The sequence below is a fragment of the Diplotaxodon limnothrissa genome, linkage group LG14 (genome assembly GCF_057381915.1).
Source record: "Diplotaxodon limnothrissa isolate DT_005_m linkage group LG14, D_limnothrissa_male_GT1.1, whole genome shotgun sequence".
NCBI lineage: Eukaryota > Metazoa > Chordata > Actinopteri > Cichliformes > Cichlidae > Diplotaxodon > Diplotaxodon limnothrissa.
Window position 1 is genome coordinate 9,581,258 of NC_140609.1, and position 21,227 is coordinate 9,602,484.

At 40.8% G+C, this 21,227-nt stretch overlaps 3 protein-coding genes across 4 annotated transcripts; 2 read left to right on the forward strand and 1 right to left on the reverse strand.

The window, feature by feature from the left end:
• Window positions 1–2,393: 2,393 nt before the first annotated feature.
• nop53 (NOP53 ribosome biogenesis factor) lies at window positions 2,394–10,582 on the reverse strand. Its single transcript, XM_085370846.1, has 12 exons — window positions 10,373–10,582; window positions 9,791–9,867; window positions 9,566–9,671; window positions 7,738–7,940; window positions 6,424–6,479; window positions 5,851–5,946; window positions 5,461–5,562; window positions 5,180–5,347; window positions 3,983–4,158; window positions 3,365–3,431; window positions 2,909–2,985; window positions 2,394–2,797 (listed from the first exon to the last, which is right to left on the reverse strand). Exons 1-12 carry the CDS (start codon window positions 10,576–10,578, stop codon window positions 2,737–2,739), a joined length of 1,395 nt encoding a protein of 464 aa, XP_085226972.1. The 5' UTR covers window positions 10,579–10,582; the 3' UTR covers window positions 2,394–2,736.
• Window positions 10,583–11,231: 649 nt separating this feature from the next.
• On the forward strand, window positions 11,232–13,845 carry LOC146618369 (histone H3.3A). The gene is made up of 4 exons (XM_085371725.1): window positions 11,232–11,293; window positions 12,355–12,498; window positions 12,681–12,828; window positions 12,938–13,845. Exons 2-4 carry the CDS (start codon window positions 12,371–12,373, stop codon window positions 13,070–13,072), a joined length of 411 nt encoding a protein of 136 aa, XP_085227851.1. The 5' UTR covers window positions 11,232–11,293; window positions 12,355–12,370; the 3' UTR covers window positions 13,073–13,845.
• Window positions 11,241–18,760, forward strand: LOC146618370 (histone H3.3A). 2 transcript variants are annotated; one of them, XM_085371724.1, is made up of 4 exons: window positions 11,241–11,293; window positions 16,177–16,320; window positions 16,518–16,671; window positions 17,396–18,760. In XM_085371724.1, exons 2-4 carry the CDS (start codon window positions 16,193–16,195, stop codon window positions 17,522–17,524), a joined length of 411 nt encoding a protein of 136 aa, XP_085227850.1. In that variant the 5' UTR covers window positions 11,241–11,293; window positions 16,177–16,192; the 3' UTR covers window positions 17,525–18,760. The 2 variants fall into 2 exon arrangements, with proteins under 2 accessions (XP_085227850.1, XP_085227849.1); XM_085371723.1 differs by lacking the exon at window positions 11,241–11,293 and adding an exon at window positions 15,048–15,249.
• Window positions 18,761–21,227: the final 2,467 nt, after the last annotated feature.

Consider the following 21,227-nt stretch of genomic DNA (forward strand, 5'->3'; position numbering starts at 1 on the left):
TGTGTGACAGAGCGAGAACACGATGGAAGCGCTCCATGTGTGTGTTTGTGTGTGTGAGATACTCACTCAAACACACCATCAGTAATTATGCGAGTAAATCACGCATGACCAAACATCTAGGTGTTTTCATTATCAGTGATTCTTCCCGTTGTTGCTCTTTTTTTTTTTTAACAAATGCATTAATCATCATTAAATGTCACAGAGCAGATGTTGCAAAGAGGCACTGTAGTACTCTGTTTCATGATCTACGGTGATAAATAATAATTCAGATATTATGTAATATGCTGCTAGTAAGGCTTTTAAATACTACCTGGACAATAGTCTATAAGGGATATACATTAGATATATTTCGCAGTGGTAATATAAATATTAATGTGATATAAATATTAGTCAATAATGAGGAATTTCAGTATTTGCAAATAAGATGTCACATCTTGTACCTTCTGATATTTTTATTACATCCATTTTCCACAGGCTTAATGTGGAAAAATTGTGTGTTTAAGCACTTTTAAAGATGATAGAAAGCCAGAAAAGAACAAAATCAAAACAAACGAGTGTTGATATTTCACATTCAGGGCATCCCTACTCAGTATTACAGAAAAAATATGAATCCCGAATCTAGCACAAAGGATAGGGTCCTCCTTTGGCTATTTTGCTCGAACAATCCCATATTTAGTTTGCAATGACATTAAAAACAAAAACTTGAAAATATCCCTGTATCCTGCATCACAGAGCTCAGTGCGTCCACGTGCCTCTGCGTGTGCTGCGTGTACGCAAGGAGGACAAGGTGAGACAGGCAGGAGGATACTGGGCCGCCCCCCCCCAAAAAAAATAAGAAAGAAAAAAAAGAGCACGAGAGAGGGAGGGGAAAAAAATGCCTGTCACTTTGCAGCAAACAAGCCTGAGATCACTTGACAACGTTGACTCACACACACATATACACACTGTGGCATCTCCATGCAGTGCAGCTGAGTGTTTTAGAGGCTTCCACTGTTACTCGCTGGCTCTGCAGACCGGAGGAATAGTAATCTATTCTGAAGGAGGTAATGAGTGACTGCGCACACACGTAATCCCTCCTACTCCTCATGCCAACACAATCTGGCAGCACCATGTCTCACACGTGAAGAGAGGAGGGCAAACGGGAGGGGAGCAAACAACTTGGCTGCAGTCGGTCACTGGCACGAGTGCAGGAGAAAACACTAATATCCTTATATGGTGATGTGCGCGCTTTTGTTTTGACTAAAACAATGAAATTAGTTTGGAAACAGCTTGGTGACAAATTTTTATGTTGATTAGCCACGGTATGTTTATGTGCAGTTGGTGATAGCGTTGTAGAGCTGCAGGCCTCACCATAGGCCTGATTTATCAAATCTCAGTTCTCCAGACCTGTCACCTCCCATGAAGGCCTACAGATTTGGTGTTATATGTCAAAATGCCTCAATTTTTTTGATACAACCTACCAAATACTTAAAAAAAAACCCCAAAAAAACCCCAGCAACATCCACAAAAATATCTGTACAACAAATTATTTGATAAAATTACTTCTGGCCCAGTATCTCGTAAAAACTTTAAATATAGAACGAGGGGTTGGAGACGAGCTGTGGCTTTATGAGTCAGCAGGTTAATTCATCAGCAGGTAATTTGGCGTCATCACCACTAATAAGTGCTCAAACGAGCATAGCCCAGGATCAGGTGCTCAGTTTGTCTTGAGAGGGAGGAGGGACAGCTCAACCGACTAGCATGTGGTTGGGAGCCCTTTTGTGGACACTGAAGGTAAAGACTACAATTTCACACTGATTAACAGATAAGAAGCTTTGGAGCAACTCCAGGGACCATGGGGCTTAGGGGACGGGGCGTGGGTGTGTGTGTGTGTGCATGCAGGTCCTTGTTCACGCCAGTGGGACACTGAAGGCAATTATGGTTTTAAGCCAGCGGGATGGAATCAATTATCACATGCCAACTTCCTCAAGCCCATCTGTTTGTTTTTTTTTTAAACCCAATATTAAAAAAAAAGAAAAAGAAATGCATTAATCTACTTCAGTTAAGCTCAGCTCAATCAACTAATGTAAGTGAGGATTTTAAAGACATACTTTGTTTCTATTGTGTACCCTTAACTTTGTATGCTGCAAATTGTTATATAATGTGGGCATCCTAGCATCTAAAGCAGAGTGTATTAACTATTTGTGAAAACAGACTAAATGATGCAATCTCATTTGAGCAGCTTCTATGATGGACTTGTGTAATCAATATATAAAAACAAACAAGCACAGAAAAATGTTTAGGTGTGTGAGTATGGCATAATCTTAAGCAATGAGCTGACATATTGCCATTACCACTACAGGGTTTAACCCTTCATTAACCTAGTGTACTCTTGTATGAGCAGCGTAGTGACACACTGACAGCTGGACTCGACCATTTACTACAAACCCTTTGATCGTGCCCTGATAGGCATGACATTATGTAACACAAACACACAATGATACAGTAATCTGTATTTAACTGAAAGAAATTATAGAAACACTGCATGGCAGATGCACTACAGGAAACAATTAAAACTCATATCCGGCACTCTTGGTCAGAGTTTATATATCACTGCTGCAGGTGACATCAGTCTGAAAGGGCCCAGCAGGCCCTCAGCAGTCATTATGTCGTATATACACAGTTCCATTATTCTGCACTGGTGGTTTAAAAGTCTCCCAGCTTCTTGCGTTCAGTCCCGTGATGTGTAGGTCGGCATCAACTAATCTCCTTGAAAGCCCTCTTCTCCACATACTTCACCTTGAGTCTTCTCTTGAACCTAGGAGGGAGAGGGTGGAAACTCATGTTATTCACTACACACCTTATGAATTCACACATCACTCTGGGCCTTTGATGAGATGTTATGTAAGAGCGAAGCAGAGGTCCTTACTTGGCTCTTTCTCTGGGTTCAATAAGGTTTCTCTTCTGCAGACTCTTGAAGCGGTCCATGAGCACGCTGCCCTCTGGCTGTGGAGTCGCAACATTACACAAAGAGAAATAGTCAAAACAAAGCCATGTGACACAAATGTCACGCTGCTCTCACTGGATATGCAATTCCCACGTGCATCATAAAATCCTATTCTCATCACAAAGACCGATTTAAGTATTATTCAAAGACATAATTGGGGGAGATAAGAGGGAAGGACTGGGAATTTTCCACCAGCAATTACATCAAATGAAACTAATCATTCCCTGTGGGGAAAGCGAGTCAGCACAGTATGAGAGAATGGGATAAAGCTTTGAATAGTGGAGAAGTGCTGAAGATAATACAGCAGCCAAATTAGCCAAAACCCATTACAGATAAACTGTGTCCTTGCTCACGGAGGTCAAAGTGCTTCTGAAGTACCTTGAGTTGTCGCAGGGAGCCGGCTAGCTCGTCGCTCAACTGAACCTCCATGTCCTGAGGCTGGAACCTGTGAAGAAATATATAAAGCAAACATTAAAGACGTGGATAGAAAAGGCTATTTATAGCCAAAAATGACCCCTGCTGAGACAATGTTGGCCACTACCAACAGAAAATTGAGCTGGGGCGAGGTGATGTGACTTGTCATGCTAGTTTTGTTTAGTTAAAAACAATATTTTGATTTCATAGCTATCAGGAATAGCAGCCATTACTAGAGTGCACTGAAGCTGTTGTACAACTTTACAGGATTACAGTTCTGTCCCCATTAGCAGCTGTGACTGAAGGAGAAAACCCAGATGAGCAATAAAGAGTCTAAGTGTTCAAACTTCCCTTGTCATAATCAGATTTTTTTTTTTTTTTTTTGATTTCACAACAACAGCTGTCAAAGAAACAAAGAAATAATATTTCGTATGTCATACGAAATAATAAAAACTTTAAAAAAAAAAAGAAAAAAAGAAAACCTGTCATTTAAACCCATTTTGCACCTCAGACTGTATAAAAGTTGTTAAAACTCTGGAGCACGTAAGTATGAGTGTGTAAAAAAACATGTTAGGCTTGTACTTGAGTTTGCCGAGTCGCCTGGGCTGAGCTTTCTGGGCCTCCTCCTTGGCCTTGCGTCGTTTCTGTCTGATCTGGGTCGTCTCTTCCTGCTGTTTGATCGAGGTCTTTATGGAGCGAAGCTGGAAGAGCTGCTGTTGCTGCTCAGTCTGTCGCCTCTCTGTCAACCGCTGCTGCTCCTATATTAGGGTTCAAAAGAGAGCCATGAGTGGAATGTGTTACATACACGCATGTTTTATCCCCTTCAGATTTCAGGTTAACTATTTACAAGTGTTGAAGTCATCAGATTACGTTTGAGCTGTTTGTTCTGACTCTTCTTTTGGCTGCCTATTTAGGGGGTCACCACAGCAGATCACCTGCCTCTCACGCCCTCCTCTGTCACACTGCCCCTCTGCATATTCATCTGCATTAAATCCATGAATCTCTGGTCATCCTTTGTCCAGTGTATCCACTGTCCCTCCTCTGTACATGTCCAAATGATCTCTGCCTTGCCTCTAACTTTGGCTCCAAATTGCTCAACCTAAGCTGCCCTCTGATGTACTCACGTCTAACCCATCTGTTCTGACTGGTGTGTTTATATCAAGTACTGTTATACTGTTTAAGAGATATTGTATACTTTATAAAAATGATTAATTTGGAGTCTTAGGCAGTGAGATAAATGTTTAAAATGTGAGTGGAATGATAATATGGGTAATAGGAGGTGAGCTTGTTAGACTAACTTTAAAACTTCAGTTTCCATTAGTTTTTTCTACTCTTGGTCCCGTATGGTTTCAGGGAGAGCAGATATTGCCAGCTGCGTCCGTGAGTATTGAAGTCCCACCCACCACTAACTGAACTAAATATTCTTACACAGACATCAGTGTATCCTCCAGTGAAAAATCTTAATACAATAAAATGCAATTAATGAGTTTTCAGTGGAACTTTTTGGCTTTTCACTGTAGGCACACATTCATCAGCCCAATAGTGACTCCATTAGGTGCCCTTAATAAGCCACGACAGTGAGCATGTATACAGAAGGACCACCCAAGTGGAAAGAAGCAGTCCTTAACAAACCCGTCCTTTACCAACAGTGGCAAATCAAAATGTGTGCTGTGAAAATCATTGCACTTTGGGTTTTGTGCAATCTTTTTGCAGATGTATGAAGACTTCTTAGGGTCAGGGTCACTGTAATTTGGGATGTTTTAAACCTTGTAGCCGTACCTTCATTTTTTCTGCCTTCTCTCTCTTTCTCTGTCTTTCAGTCTTCTTGTCGGCCACTGCGATGGCTCCCACTGCCACTTCCTCCCCATCCTCTTTTGGAGCATCTTTTTCTTCCTCCTCTTCACTCTCCTCTACCAAGCCTTCTACCTGCTCACGGAGGATTGTCTCCTGAAAAACGCAATAACGCACAATAGAATTGAAAAAAGTCAAAGACACATTCATCAGCAGCACCAAAAACAAAGTGAAAGATGAAGGCGAGCTAGAGGAATTGTCAGCTGTACCTCTGTAGCTGTGTCTGCTTTGTTGTAAGCCAGCTGTCTCTCTAGTTTGTCTTCTACCTTCTTCTTTTTCAACTCCACCTCATGGGCTTCCCTGAGCAATTCCTGCATTCAGAAGAGAGAGATGAACATTTGTTAATTACCAGCTGCAGCTTTATAATAATCTAAGTCAGTGGTTGTTAGGCTGGGGCCATAGTTTCAAAGTCACCTTGCTCTAAATACTGTTTCCATTCAAAAATTTGCCTACATAAAAGTTACCATGTTTATTTTTTGCACCAAAGAGCACTAATATTAAATTATTAACAGTTATGCAACACTTTAATCTTTTTCGGCAATTACATTTCAATATGTAGGATCAGTAACTACACCCAAAGATGCAGGTTTTTAATTTACCTGGTGGGAGAAAAAGTCTGGGTTGTAGGACCCTCCCGGAGCGATCACCTCTACAGCCGGGAGCACAGACGGCTTCTCGTTCAGCTTCTCTGGACGCTGAAATATCAAAATACCACACTTCAACAAAATCAAACAAATATATTTTTATACACTGATTCGAATCAATTAAAGCCCTCCCCCTATCTTACACGTAAGGGTTCTGAAAAGTTACAGCCTGTGCCAAACAGTTACACCCCCCCCCCCCACAGAAAACACTGCTGCCAACCCGCTTATCACACTGCTGTAGTCAAGTTATATTATTTATCTACACTGCCATGTAACACACTGCCGTGATGTCAAACCAGTATCTCTGCACACAATGAATGAATGAGCAGCTTCCTCTACTACAACCTTAATACGTTCTGTAATTATATGAAAGCGTGAATACATGGGGTCCATGCACATCTATGCAAATTAACACCAAGCTGAACCTATTCTAACCCCCCAAAATAAGGCAATTAGTAGGTCGTGTAAATGAGCATAATTGGAGCACTTCAGACAGCATGATTAATCTTAGTCAACTGTTATTCTCACCTTGACAAGTTTCTTGCGCGTCTGTTGAAGATACCAGGGTTCGCCCAAATCTTTGGCTGTAATTGAAATTTGGGGGGGGGGGGGGGGGTTTATACACAGCATTCCAATAAAATGTGTCAAAACTTCCACATTTTCTAAATTAACAACAGATATTGGAAAAATCAAACCACACCCCTGTGCCAGTCTTGCAAGTTGTCAACACAGCTGCAGGGAAAGCAGCTGTTAGACAGCAAAGCAGCATGTTAAAGTATCCCTCCACCTCAGCTGGAACATTTCCTTTGGCTGACCTAAACTGGAACTTCATAATACATGTACAATAACACTGGCATACTGCAATCAACTCTAAACAAGCCAGCACTAAAACCTACACAGGGGTGTCGAACTCCAGGCCTCGAGGGCCGGTGTCCTGCAGGTTTTAAATCTCACCCTGAGTCAACACACCCGAATCAAATGATTAGTTCATTACCAGGTTTCTGGAGAACTTCCAGACATGTTGAGGTAATTTAGCCATTTAAATCAGCTGTTTTGGGTCAAGGACACATCTAATACCTACAGGACACCGGCCCTCAAGGCCTGTAGTTCGACACCTGTGACCTACAGCTTCCTCCTCTGGGTTCCCCTAACCACATCAGCTGTTATGGACAAACATTCTGTGCCACAGAAATCTTTAAATGAGTATTCACTCACACGGTGCCCATATCACTGATGGCTACCTGCTCTATGGATACCCAGCTTAATATTAGTCAATAGCTATACCCAAACCTAGAAATGCATGCAAACACATTTCAGGTTCATGCTTGCTTATAGCTTATCCTTCACATATAAACTACCAGAATGTAAACAAGATACAGATATCCACAGTTCTGCATGAACCCCGAGTCTCAGAGCCATGTGAAAGTGTTAAATCACTGCTGAATCCATCAAAAATCAATGAAGTGCTCTGGCACCTTTACCCTTGAAGCCATTAACAACTTCTATAAAGTTACAGAAACCAGTGAACCATCAAAATATGTCAGGTGGATCTCGTGCTGTAGATTTGAGTAGAAGCATGAAACAAATAGAACTGTCAGTGACTGCATCACTGGCTGCACCACTGCGAGAAAATCTTAGGCAAAAGGTTTTTTGTTTTTTAATCTCAGAGTAGACAGTAGATATAATCTGATATGTATAAGATGCATCCTCAGGTCCCAGACGACTGTTCACACAACAATCAGCTGAGCTCCATGTTAGTCTTCACATTCCCAAGAAGGAAATACTGGGAGCACAAGGATGGGATCATCATTGGATGTACATAAATGAACACACAAAACTCACTCTCTTGTCCCCAAATGTCATAAAAATCTCTCTCTGGGTTGTTGTTGGCCTCAGTTTCTGTCTTTTTGCTCGTCCTGTCGACAACGGTTCTATTCAGCAGACGCTTCTTGCTCCGTGGGACCACGCCGTTGGCTGCCAGCTTCTCCGCTCTCTCGGCAGTGCGACGAAGTTTCTTGGCATTTGGCTTCTGGTAGGCCAGCACACTAGTGGGGGGGTGGGGTGGAAGAGGAAGCAGAAGAGATGATTATTTGATTACATGCGGAAGAAGGATGCAAAAGAAATGGAAGTGTTAGAGCAGAATCTCCTCTCCTGGTGTGTTTTTATATCCTCAGATCCCAGGACACTGTTCACATAACAGTCTCCTGAGCTCCTGTGAACTGTCTTCACATTCCCATGAAGGAAATACTGGGAGCGCAAGGATGAGATCATCACAGGACACACACAGTCCTCCACATTAAGCCAAATAAATATTCTTAAAACATAGGTTTATATTCTACAAATTGTCTCCTGAATTTCTAAATGAAGGTGTTTATTATTAAGGGGGAAAAAAAATCCAAACCTACATTGTCCCGCGTGAAAAAGTGACTGCCTCCTTAACCTAATAACTGTTTGGGTCACCCTTAGCAGCAACAACTGCAATCAAGTGTTGGGATAACTGGAATTTTGGCCCGCTCATCTTTGCACACTTATAACTGAGCCACACTGGGGGGTTTTCGAGCATAATTGCCTTTCTAAGATCATGCCACAGCATCTCAATCGGGTTCCAGTCAGGACTTTGACTAGGCCAATCTAAAGTTGTCTTTTTGTTTTCCTTAAGCCATTCACAGGTGAAGTCGTCAGTCCACAGAGTATTTTCCCAAAAGTCTTGAAGATCAAGATGTTTTCTTGCAAAACTGAGACCACCCTTTATGTTCCTTTTGCTCAGCAGTGGTTTTCATCTTGGAACTCTGCCATACAGCCCTTTTTTGCCCAGTCTCTTTCTTATGGTGGAGTCATTGACACTGACTGTAACTAAGGCAGGTGAGGCCTGCAGTTCTTCGGATGTTGTTCTGGAGTTTTTTGTGACCTCTTGGATGAGTCATTGCTGCACTTTTGGAGTCATTTTGACTGACCAGGCACTCCTGTGAAGGAGTTCCATGTTTTTGCCATTTGTGGATAATGGCTCTCAACGTGGTTTGCTGGAGTCCCACAGCTTTAGAAAGGGCTTTATAAAATTTTCCAGACTGACAGATCTCAATTACTTTGTCATTTGTTCCTGAATTTCCTTGGCATGATGTCTTTCAAGGATCTTTTGATCTACGCCACAAGCAGGTCCTATTTCAATGATTTCTTGACTGAGAATAGGAGTGGCAGTAATCAGGCCTGGGTGTGGCTAGAGAAATTGAACACAGCTTTGCAAAGATGCAGTACACCAATTTATGTTACAAAAGGAGGGGACAATCACTTTTTCCACATAGGACCATGTAGGTTTTGAATTTCTTTTCCCCCTTAATAATTAACACCTTCAGTTAAAATCTGCATCGTGTTTACGTGCATCATTTTTGTCTAATACTTACATTTGTTTGATGATCTAAAACATTTAAGTGTGATAAACAAAAAACTGGAAATCAGACAAACAATTTAAAACAGATTCAAAGGGGGGATGGGGGGGTGTCACACTCAGTGAGTAGGACTATATGCCCAGACCTTGGTCCCAAGGCCCTTTGCTGTGTGTCTTCCCTGACGCTCCCACACTTGTCTACTCTTCACTACTGTGCCACTTAATAAAGGCAAAAAATACTGTTGAAAGACCACAGATTCAAGGATCAGAGAGACTAGGATTACTGACTCTTTAGGCGGTGCAACAAGGGAGTCATGCTGAAGGATCAGGTCTATCCTCAGAGGACGCGATGATTTCCCTTTCCTCTTCTTCCCCTTGACTGGTTCTGCAGCTTCTTCACAGAGGAAACAAAATTTCAGATTTACCAACTTGTTCAGGTGCATTTTTTAAACAAAATAATAGAAATAATTGGATAGAAATAAAGTGCTTTAGATGACAGGGAAACAAGTTTACCTTTCTCTTCAACTTTCTTCGGCTGTCCAACATCCAAAAAGAACAAACTGTCATCTGATTTCTCACACAGCAAACCCCTGAAATCCAAAAAGATGCCATTATGTCATACGTATAATTTAAAAGACAGATTTTCAACTACAACAATTATTCAACAGTGTCATGTATGCTGTGGACAGTGGAGAAAAACAAAGTCCATCACAGGGGTTTTTAAGCAGACTAAAAACCACCAAAGTCAATAACAGTAAACGCTCACATTTCAAGACCACAAACCAACACGTCTGTTTATTTTTGGCCGACAGCAGGTTTGAAACTATCAAGTCATTACAAACCATGATAGTGACAAAATAAAAGTCCCACGACAGAAGCAACTTCATCCTTGTAATGTTTAAAACGGATATGTTCTGAGACCATGATTATTATCAACTGAAAGGTAAACACAGCACATTTTTATCTGCCCAATATAAATCTAGGGGTAAAGGTGAGCAGAAATACTAGTATCAGATATAATAGTTGACAATTTCTGTTTTTAATTTTAGACTTAAAATACACATTTTCAACACGTCTCACTGGCTGTTAACTCACCCCGTGGTCCTCTCTTGATGCCTGACGTCTTCTAGAAACTCCTCTACGTCCTGTACGTCACTGTATTTGTTCCAGTTCTTCTTCTTATTCTTGTTCACACGCTTTCTCCGACTGCTGACCAGGTCTGTAGGGGTTACTTTGGGGTTTAAAGTTAAAAAACCTGGCTGTGAGATCGCCACGCGCTTCAATCTCCTGGCAGCCGCCATGTTGGAGGACTAGTGGGGGAGGGAGAAGCGCGTTTCTTCTTCTTTTGTATGCGGGAACCACAGTTTGGCGCCACCAGCCGGACTGGCAGAGTAAACGCTATTAAACTGCTTTTATAACTAACTTAATGAAAAAGTAGTTCTGCTTTTCACTGCATTGTTTACAAGATTAAGATGAGATTTGTTTATATATTTTACAAACTCACCATATTGTAGGACTGGCTCTAATGTAAAATATATATATTTATATTTGTATAATATTAACAGTTTAATTACACTGCTTTTACATTTTTATTTTGAGAAATAATATAAAATAAACAGCAAATATAGCTCTAAAGGGCTGAAAGACTGAATATCACTGTTTCCGCAATGACTCTTGAATGCTGATGGTGCTTCAGTCTCCCTTTTCCTGTAATGGGCGTTTGGTTTAAACACTTCTCTAATAATTACTTTAACCAACAAAAAGGTCAAAAATCAGCTTGGGGAAAAACTTGTTGCGGGACGTTGCTGGTGAAGGTGATGATGCAGTTGTTTATCATGTTGCAGCATGTGTGAAATATGTTTGTCACAGTTGCATCATGGGAAACGTGTCTCCTCTTGCTTTCATATGTTCTTTTTCCTTTTTTTCCTCCCTTCATTTTATTGCGAGAACAACGCTTAAGAGTCTCAAGAATACATTCCCAGTTTTAGGCGGCAATCTTTGACCAAGTTTTCAAAGGTGAGTATCATTATTTGAATAAAACTCCACTTTATCTTTTAATGTCAAGTTAGTTTGGAAATTATGTGTTTTTTCGTTTATTTTCGACGAAAACGCAGGGCACTCGAGCTATTATCTGCCTGCTCGGGGAGTGAGGGACCTAAAAAGCACTTGTGATCCGGTCGAATTTGACTCGGAAATGCGCCTAAAGTGAGGGGTCATCTGACACAATAATTATCATCAATCGATCCCCTGACATGTCTAGTGTCGTCCTCAAAAAGTGTATTCCACTTTCACGCCGCGGTTTTTATATTCTTCCGTCGTTTTTATCGTCACCCTCTTCGTTTGGTACAACGATTTTTCCTTCCCGTTTACATTCTTCAAGCCAACCAGCCAGCCATCATCTTCGGTGCGCTAGTTTGCCTTTACGAGGCCGCCGGGGTGGGCGGGGTCGACTGGTTTTCCTTTAAAATAGCTCATTCTGAATGAAAAACACTAGACTTGTGAGCAAGCGGAGAGCCCAATATGAAGAAACGAACAAACCCACGTTCAGTGCGCAAGGGGCGAGGTTTGTCTGGGAAACCCCGTGCCCTGAGTGGTTGGCATGTTCATTACGTCCCGCCCCAAAGGCGCTAATCCATGATGTGTTTGGGTTATCTGATAAAGGGCTCAGTTTTGATTGGGTGCCTATGCTGCCTATTACTGTTTTGTTTTTTTTTATAGCCATTGCATAAGCCACCTCGGGTATTTAAAAAAAACAAAACAAAACTCAGGCTCCCGTGGAAGAGTGGAGTCTGTCATGTTGCTGTTAACTTCCAAATCATTTTAAATACAATGCGAAAGTTAATTTTCATTCTTTACAGCCTGTACACATATTTTATTCTGAACTCTCCGGAAGAAAAAAAAATAAACCCTGTCTGTTGAACATCTAAGAAATATGAAACTAAATTAATATGCAATCACTTTATTTTTATTATTGCTGTAACGAAAAAGATTGTCATAGATATGGGAAAAAGTGTCTGTATTTATTATTATTGTTGTTATTGTTTTTATTAATGCAGCCTTTTACTTGTTTTCTTCAGGTGATCTGTAGTAGCCATGGCCCGTACCAAGCAGACTGCCCGTAAATCCACTGGAGGTAAAGCTCCACGTAAGCAGCTGGCCACCAAGGCTGCTCGCAAGAGCGCCCCTTCCACTGGTGGTGTCAAGAAGCCCCATCGCTACAGGTGAGATGTCACCTAGCTCTCCTGGAAACTATAGTATAATGTAAACCTAATGTGTATGAAAAGAGCAGGCATCCGTCATTAGTCAGTCTTCTTAACTAGGGGCCCCCGTTGTATTGTTGCACATTCTCACTATAAGATAAGACTGACTCACTGCCAGTTTAATTTCCACCTCTGCACTTCAGGCCGGGTACTGTGGCTCTGCGTGAGATCCGTCGTTATCAGAAGTCCACTGAGCTGCTGATCCGCAAGCTGCCCTTCCAGCGTCTGGTGAGGGAAATTGCTCAGGACTTCAAGACTGACCTGCGTTTCCAGAGCGCAGCCATCGGAGCTCTGCAGGTCAGTAGCTCTCACTGATTAATTTCATTTTTAAAACAACAAAAAAACAGGCTATTTGTCATCTGTTCACTAAAATGCCTCTAATGTTGAATTTTTCTGCCACCTGCAGGAGGCCAGCGAGGCCTATCTGGTGGGTCTGTTTGAGGACACCAATCTGTGCGCCATCCACGCCAAGCGTGTCACCATCATGCCAAAAGACATCCAGCTGGCACGTCGCATCCGCGGAGAGCGTGCTTAAAACATTTTGATTTATTATACTCTGTCCTCTCGTCCCTTCGCCACTCATTTCTCCTTTTCCTTCCTCTATACTTAGTAGTTTGGTTTGAGGTTCTCTATATATATCATGATTGTGATAACCGTAAATGTGTGATCATGTCTTCTTTGGTGCTACCGGTAGCAGATTTTTCTTAGCGGTATCTTCATGTACTTTGAAATCATTCATCAGTTCTAATTAGTGAGCCACAGGAATACCTTGTGACCTCTATGAATAAGATGCTTTTGCGAACCAAGAATAGTGTATGATCTGAACATGGGAATAGAAATTAGCATTAAGGTTGAGTTTCATCTTCAGACAGACACATACATTGATATGAGTCTTCTGACTTTCTTTTCTTTTTTTAAAAAAACAAGTAGAAATTTGTTGTAAAAGTAGTAAGTTTTCTTTTGCTTTTTTTTTTTTTTTACGATATGGTGTATTTCTACTGTTGCTGTTTGATGTATCAAAATTCAAAAGATCAATTCTGGTTGTCAATTGGAAATGTCATTGTGCTATGATGACACTGCATGGTTTGACAGATGATGAGCGGCATATATGTAGCAGACCTTTGTTAATCATATTTTAATTTTCAGCCACGTTATCATGTCCAGGTAATATTATGACTTTTTGTTCCTCTCTCAGGTTGATATGGTAACCTTTTTTTTTCTACTGTGTTCTTGATTTATGTTTCAGTCATTTTTAAGAGCAAAATATTTGTACTCCAGAATTCACATACAAACATAATAAACAGATTCTTGTGCTTAGATGAGTTGTGATTTTTATCTTGAAGCAATTTAAAGTCCCCAGCTTTGTATTTTTGGCATATTCATTTATAAAAATTAACCTAGTGAGATTAATTTCAGTTGTATTTATATAGCACTAAATCACAATAACAGTTGCTTCAAAGTGCTTTATATTGTAAGGTAAATACCCTGCAATAATAGAGGAAAAAAGATGACCATTTATAAGGAATTACTTGGTGACAGTAGGTAGGAAAAACGTCCTTTTAACAGGGGTTGGGGAGAAAAACTCACTCCAGGGACAAGGATAACTTTACTTACTTTTTTATTGTAAATTCATAAAACAGCAATAGTTAGTGAAAATACTATTAAAAATGTCGGAAGAACTACTCCAAAGTTATTTTTATTTTTTAAAATTAGTCCTTGTAAAACTAAATAACAGCATTTCGAATATGAAACATTTTGACAGTAGTTTTCCGACTGCTGCGAAAAAGCACTTAAAAACAACCTTTGAACTGTCACTGCATGAAGCCAACTTTTAAATGTCTCTTTCAGTTTGACTCAAATGTTAATACTTTAATTCGACAATAAAGAAGGCACTCAAAGGAAGCGCAGGCACTTCCGTTTTCTACATTTAGCTTTACCGACATTTAAAAGCCCGAAATGTTCGATTAAAAAGAAAACGTCAAACTAACTCCCCAGTGCCGGTGTTGTGCCAAAAAGTGATTTCCAATGTTTCCGTGTATTTTTTATGTGTAATATCTTTACGTATGTTGGTAAATAGACTTCGGTGAACAGCGTTTACAAAGGGGTTATATATAGAATTAAAAGATTATCTGTTTTTTCAAGTATCTTTATAACTCTGTGTTATTGTACTCACATTATAACCAATCCGGTCCTTTTTCCCCACTTACAATATTTTTACAGAACTATTGTAATATTTGCTGCCATTTCTGCTGTCTTACTCTTACAAAAGACATTTTTAATGTTAATGAGATTTTTTTTAACTGCATAAATAAAGGTTCTATAAAAGTCGCTGCCAAAAACTGATTGCGGCTTCTACCTTGTTACACGAATGTTGTTTGTGGCTCAATATGACTTTGTGTCATCCATGAGGGATGCATTTGACATATGTTTCACATATTATAGGCCAACAAGTTACTTATAGCAGTTTAAATACGAGCAATCAGTTTTTGGCAAATACCGGAAATCAGTTTTTGGCAGACAATCACTTTTTGGCACAACACCGGGCAGCACCTGTCACTGTAACCACAGAAATGTTAACGCCGTTGCATTGTGGGACGCATGATTGACGCGGCGGCCATTTTCCCGCTGGACGCTGCTTCCCATTGTGGATACGAAGAAGAAAATACAGACAAGCGACACATTTCTCTCCACTTCTCTTCACTTTCCCTCTAGGTAAGCGTCTCGAAATGTGTCACCTGGTTCGTGGCTGAACTTTGAATTTTTCTGTTTGTTTTATTTACAATTCACAAGCTCGTTTGAGGGAGAAAAAGCAGTGTTTTCGTCGTGTGAGAAAATAAGACACACACGGCTGTCGAAGCGGCGGTGAAATGCAGTCCTCTTTGCAGCCTTTCAGATGAGCGGATATTCTGGTTCAAATTATGCGCCGGTTCAGCTCGGTTCTACGCTGCCATTAGGGGTCGTTCAGCATTCCTGTGTTCACCTATGAGTTCCTTAACATGTACTATCTCTGTTTTTTTCATTTTCCGATTCGCTGGAGCGTCGGAGAGTTGTAAAATTGAAGTTGTTTATGTGCTACCCGCTTGTTCTTCTGCCCTGGGTCTTTATCCCGCTTGCGCATCAAACCGCCGCCATCATCAGAGCGAGGTGGGCGGACCTAGTAACAGTGGAAGGTAGCTGGAGAGCCCGCCCATTTTAGTTTCCATACGCTGGTTGGCTCATGGTAATAGTTTTAGCTTTGCCAGCCAATCGTGTAGTCGTTCAACTTTGATTGACGCATGTCTGGCTGGTCGTCAACGGGAAATGTCTTGTGTGTTTATTTACTAGAAAAGTTGAGTAAATCTAAGTTGTCTGCTGCAACCTACAAGCTGCGGTAGCTGTGATTAAATAATTGCCTAATTTCAAATTGCCATTATTGAGCATATTCGACACAGCAGTAGCATTACATCAGTGCTGTTGCTGTAATAACAGAAAATAACACAAAATGCAATAAAAGGTTTTCCTGTTATCATATTTTAATTATTGGAGCCTTTCAAGCATTTAATGTATTTGTCCTCCATATTACTCAGCAAGAAAAAGAAGGCATTTGAAAAATTGTCCTATAAAATGCCAAATTCAACCTTTTTATTCACTCTTTTTCAGGTGATCTGTAGTAGCCATGGCCCGTACCAAGCAGACTGCCCGTAAGTCCACTGGAGGTAAAGCTCCACGTAAGCAGCTGGCCACTAAGGCTGCTCGCAAGAGCGCCCCTTCCACTGGTGGTGTCAAGAAGCCCCATCGCTACAGGTAAGGCAGGCAAAAACTAACTTGCAAAACTTCTCCTCTCCGTTTTTTTCAGCTTACTGTAAGGGTTTTGTGTTATTGTTTTTTCTTCAGGCTATCACTGATGTCTCTCCTCTTCTAAATGTGTTTATTGTTGCATATGCACAGTGCAAGTCAAAGCCAAGTTTAAAGTAAGTTTAATTTCCACCTCTGCACTTCAGGCCGGGTACTGTGGCTCTGCGTGAGATCCGTCGTTATCAGAAGTCCACTGAGCTGCTGATCCGCAAGCTGCCCTTCCAGCGTCTGGTGAGAGAAATTGCCCAGGACTTCAAGACTGACTTGCGTTTCCAGAGCGCAGCCATCGGAGCTCTGCAGGTCAGTATGAAATGGGGCTTTCAAGAGGAGTATCCCTCTGAAAAAATTCTCAGCTAGCTCTGCCCACACATGACTTTGGATGAGGTATCTGTACCTGACTGTTTCCACCTGAAACAGCCTGACTGCTCGCAGGGTTAGTTTCTAAAGCTGGCCAGACACTATGCTGGTTTGAATAAATGTGTGTGATGTGTTAACTCACACAATATGTTGATATTTAATCAGGGTCAGAACCTGCAGCCTCTGTGCTCACACTGTGCAGATCCATCATCCTGCCACCATGTGAAGCTCAGGGTTCTTGAAGCTGTGTGTTCAGTGTTGACACAACAAGAGAGAGGTGTCATTACTTTATGCATTTTTTTTTAAACATTGGCATGTTATTGTGCTTTTTTTTTGTGCTGAAAATGTGATTTGAACCAACATTGCTAGAGTGCATTTTGCAAACTGTTGCACTCCTAAAATTTACATCTATATTGTATATCAGGTGTGCTGAAGACTTTATACAGTGTGCACACACACACAAACATATCTCTAGTATGTAGTTTAAAAAAAATTAAATCTCTGCACAATTTTGTTCAAGATTTTTTGTTTTTTTGTTTTTTTTGTTGTTTTTTTTGCAAAATGACTGATGAACTCCAAAAGTGTAATAAATATACCAAATTCAAGTGATCATTGAAGTGATTGTTTCAGCTCTGCTGAAAACTGTTGCATTTCCTCTTTTCTGCAGGAGGCCAGCGAGGCCTATCTGGTGGGTCTGTTTGAGGACACCAATCTGTGCGCCATCCACGCCAAGCGTGTCACCATCATGCCCAAAGACATCCAGCTGGCACGTCGCATCCGCGGAGAGCGTGCTTAAACGCTCTCGTTCTCCCTCTTGGTCTTTCTCCTTCTCACCTCTTCCTGTCCTTCCTTCACCTTTCTGCCTCTCCATCCCTCTGCCCCTCACCCGCCGTCCCTCCCTCCCTCCCTGTGTTAGTAGTGTGTAGAGGAAAACTGATTATATTATAATTAAAGTGTATAGTCGTGTTTTTCTTAGTGCTCTCGGCAGCAGACTTCTAGGGTACTCTCTTTTTGTGCATGTACCAAATCTTTGGTGATGAGATCTCCTCAAGCACACATATCCTGGTTTGCACTGTTTCTAACAGGCTCTGTGAGAGAGTGGGTAACATGGATAAAGTGAGGAGAGAAACAGAGTAGAACAATGCAAACGTGGGAGGGACAAGCAGGAGGACAGGATGGCTGTTTTTTTTCTGCTGGGGGGACTCTGGTCTCCTTTCTGCAGCAGGGTGCTAGAAGAACTTGCCTGGTCCTCTCGTCCTGCTTCCTGTCCTGCCAGCCTCGGCTCAGCAGCAGTTTGTTTCTGCCCCAGAGAGCTGAGCCTGGACTTGGTGTCCTGTGTGTCTGCGTGAGTGTTGGCTCTGATCACCACAGCAAATTGTATACAGTCTATCAGCATCTTGGGGAAGTAGTTCTATGATTACCATATGGCTCATTGCTGTTATTCATTGTGTTGGGTTTTGTCTTTCCAAATAAGTCTCACAGTTGTGATTTTTTCTTTGTTTGTTTTATTTTATTTTTGAAACTATTTGACACAGAGTTGGGGGGATGAAACAGATTCAAAACAAAACAAATACAGAAAGCAGATTTGAAATATTTTTTTCTACTGAAATGTGATGCTACTGACTCTCAGTGACACCAAAGTTTGATCCTCTTGTACACGCTCTTATAGAGTTTAACCTCATCTGTCTGTTTGTTGTGTTCAAATTGGGTTCTAATTATTTAAAACCAAAGCTTATGAGCTCAAATGGTGTCAGAGATACTTTTTTAGCAGTGGCACGTTTTTTAATACCAAGACCTTTTTATAGCAAAGGCTCATCAAGATTTGTAACATTCTGTAAAACCAAAAGTTCTCAAAGTGTAAAAATGATTTTTTTAAGAAAATAAAACAACTGATTAAAATGTGAAGGATATTCTGAATCAGCATTGAATGACTAATAATAGTCATTTTTTCTGTATACGTCCCCCCTGTACTTTTATTTTCTTCACTCTGGATCAATTGATCATCTGTATACCGCTTCTCAGGTTGACTTTTCACCCCTTTTAACTTAAATTTGTTTTTTGCTTTATTTGAGTTTCTTTTTTTTAAATGTTGAAGATAATGTTTCAATTAAACAATGTTTGTAATTTCCAGATTTGTCATATAAGGTGGTAATAAATGGATGTTACACACACTCCTCTGTGTCTGTGCTGCATAAATAAATGCTCTCAGGTGGATTGTTTATACCTGTTAAAGAAAGACCACTGTTCATTTACCAATAAGCTTTTCCAACAGTTTAGCAGCATTACAAAAGAGAAGTCTAAAATATATTAAGAATTTACATTTCGGTTCAGTCTACATGTAAATGGTTGCTGACCTGTATAGCTTCTTATTCTGTAGCAGGAATAAATAGCTAGAGTTGGCGCTGTAAGGATCCAGTTTATTGTGAAGAGTACTTTGTGCTCTGTAAGCTTTAAATATTTTTGGCTCTTCATTTTCAAACACTTACAAACTGCTCCCAACACATCAGAAACAAAAATAAATAAAATAGTTTTTATGACTCAATATGACCCCAAACTTTAAAACTTGAAGCTAAATGAGATGCACAAACAGCAGGTTCGAGAGCACCTGGGACTTCCTTAAGTTCCTTATATTATATTAATGGCAGTGACACCACTAGATGGCGCTACAACACAGTGTTTGTGACTTGAACTCATAGCTCCTCTACACCAAGAAATTAGTTACTTCTAAAATCACGATGGGCCTTAATTTAGAAATATATGTATATGATTGTAATTGTATGAATGAAATCAAAATATTTTTCCATCTTTCTTACCACTAATGTGGTTAACCAAAATTAAGTTAACCTTAAGCTCAGCTCTAACATTAAATTTTATTTTTTTTTGTCCATTAAACTTTGCCTTTTAATATTTTTAGGCCCCTCTCTCTGACACACACAGATGTGAGACTCCCTTCCTGGGTTGACATCATTCCCCTCATCACTGTTTCATTTCATCCTTCTACTCCCTTGATTAAAAGGGATAAAGCCATGCCCTCAGCCATGTTCATCACAATAAACACACACATTTGCCCATGTCGCTGCATGTCTGTGTGACCTCAGCTATACTGATTACAATGAAACGCACACAGACAAACATCTAATTAAACACCAGCCTTTAATCCTTTTGTTTTGACCAACCACTGTACATTGGTGCAGACTTACAAACATGTATGGATGTACACCCACATACCCACAGACAAGCGATCGCTTCTGGGCACCATTTTTCTGTCTGATGTCACTTCTAATCAAAAGCTCACATGACTTTATTGAGCCAATACTTGTTTAATAACTTTCATACAAGACATGGTCTTTACATATATATATTTTTCCCCATGAGATCAGCATTCATACAACTACTCCAGCTGACAGGATTTCCATTTTTCCTTTTCAGTCCAGTGGAGTCAGACTAAATGTAACAAGTTGTTAGTTAATGTTAAAATGACTAAATGAACTACCTTTCAGTGTAAAAAAAAAACCCCATCCTGGTTAGGAAAACCTGCAGTGCGTACAACGACTAATTGTCACAGCTTTCCTTTATATTATTCTCTTTTCTTCTATGTCCATCCATGCTTCCATTTTCTGATGTTTATCCAGGACCATGTTGTGGTGGCCAAGACAGCGAATCCTAGACCTCCTCTCCTGGACACCTCCTTCAGCTCATCTAGGGGAACACCAAGGCATTTCCAGGCCACGCAAGAGATGTATACTGTCCAGCGTGTTGTAGACCTACCCCGGGGCCTGTTCATGGTAATACATGCCTGGAACACCTTGCCCAGGTGAGCCCCAGGAGGCATCCTACTCAGATAACCAAACCTACTCAGATCCCATGACCACAAGTGAGAGTAGGGATGTAGATTGCATCACTGCAGACACTGCACCAATCCGCTTATCAATCTCCCGCTCCAATCTTCCCTTACTCATGAACAAAACCCAGAGATATTTTAACTTGGGGATGCTAATTCTCATTCCTGCGTGGTCGAGCTTGAAGCCACCACCTTACAAAGCCAACAAAATTGCAGTGTTCCACACCTAGGATGAAAACTACATCGTTACATCCTCGACTGGCACCAACCACCTTGTGGCCACAGCTCCGTGCAGCATTGTTTATTTAGACTCAATGTTCCAAAGCTTCCATCCGAAGGATTTATTAGCTCTTCTCTTTATCCAAGTGTCCAAGACATGAGATCATAGATGTCACGAAATGATTACAAAAACAGTCATCAAGTTGCACCTCATGCTTTTATGTACAACCTTATACTTGAACATCGTGCTTGTTATGGACAAATTGTGATTAGCACAAGTTCAGTAACAGAATAACATTCAGGTTCAGATCAGGCAGATCTGGGCACTCTGAAGTGACCAACAACAGTCAGGACCAGTTCCCCGACCTGAAGGCACAGACACACAACCCTCTTGTGCACAATGGAAAATCTGAACGTACAGATAGCAAGCCGGGGGGAT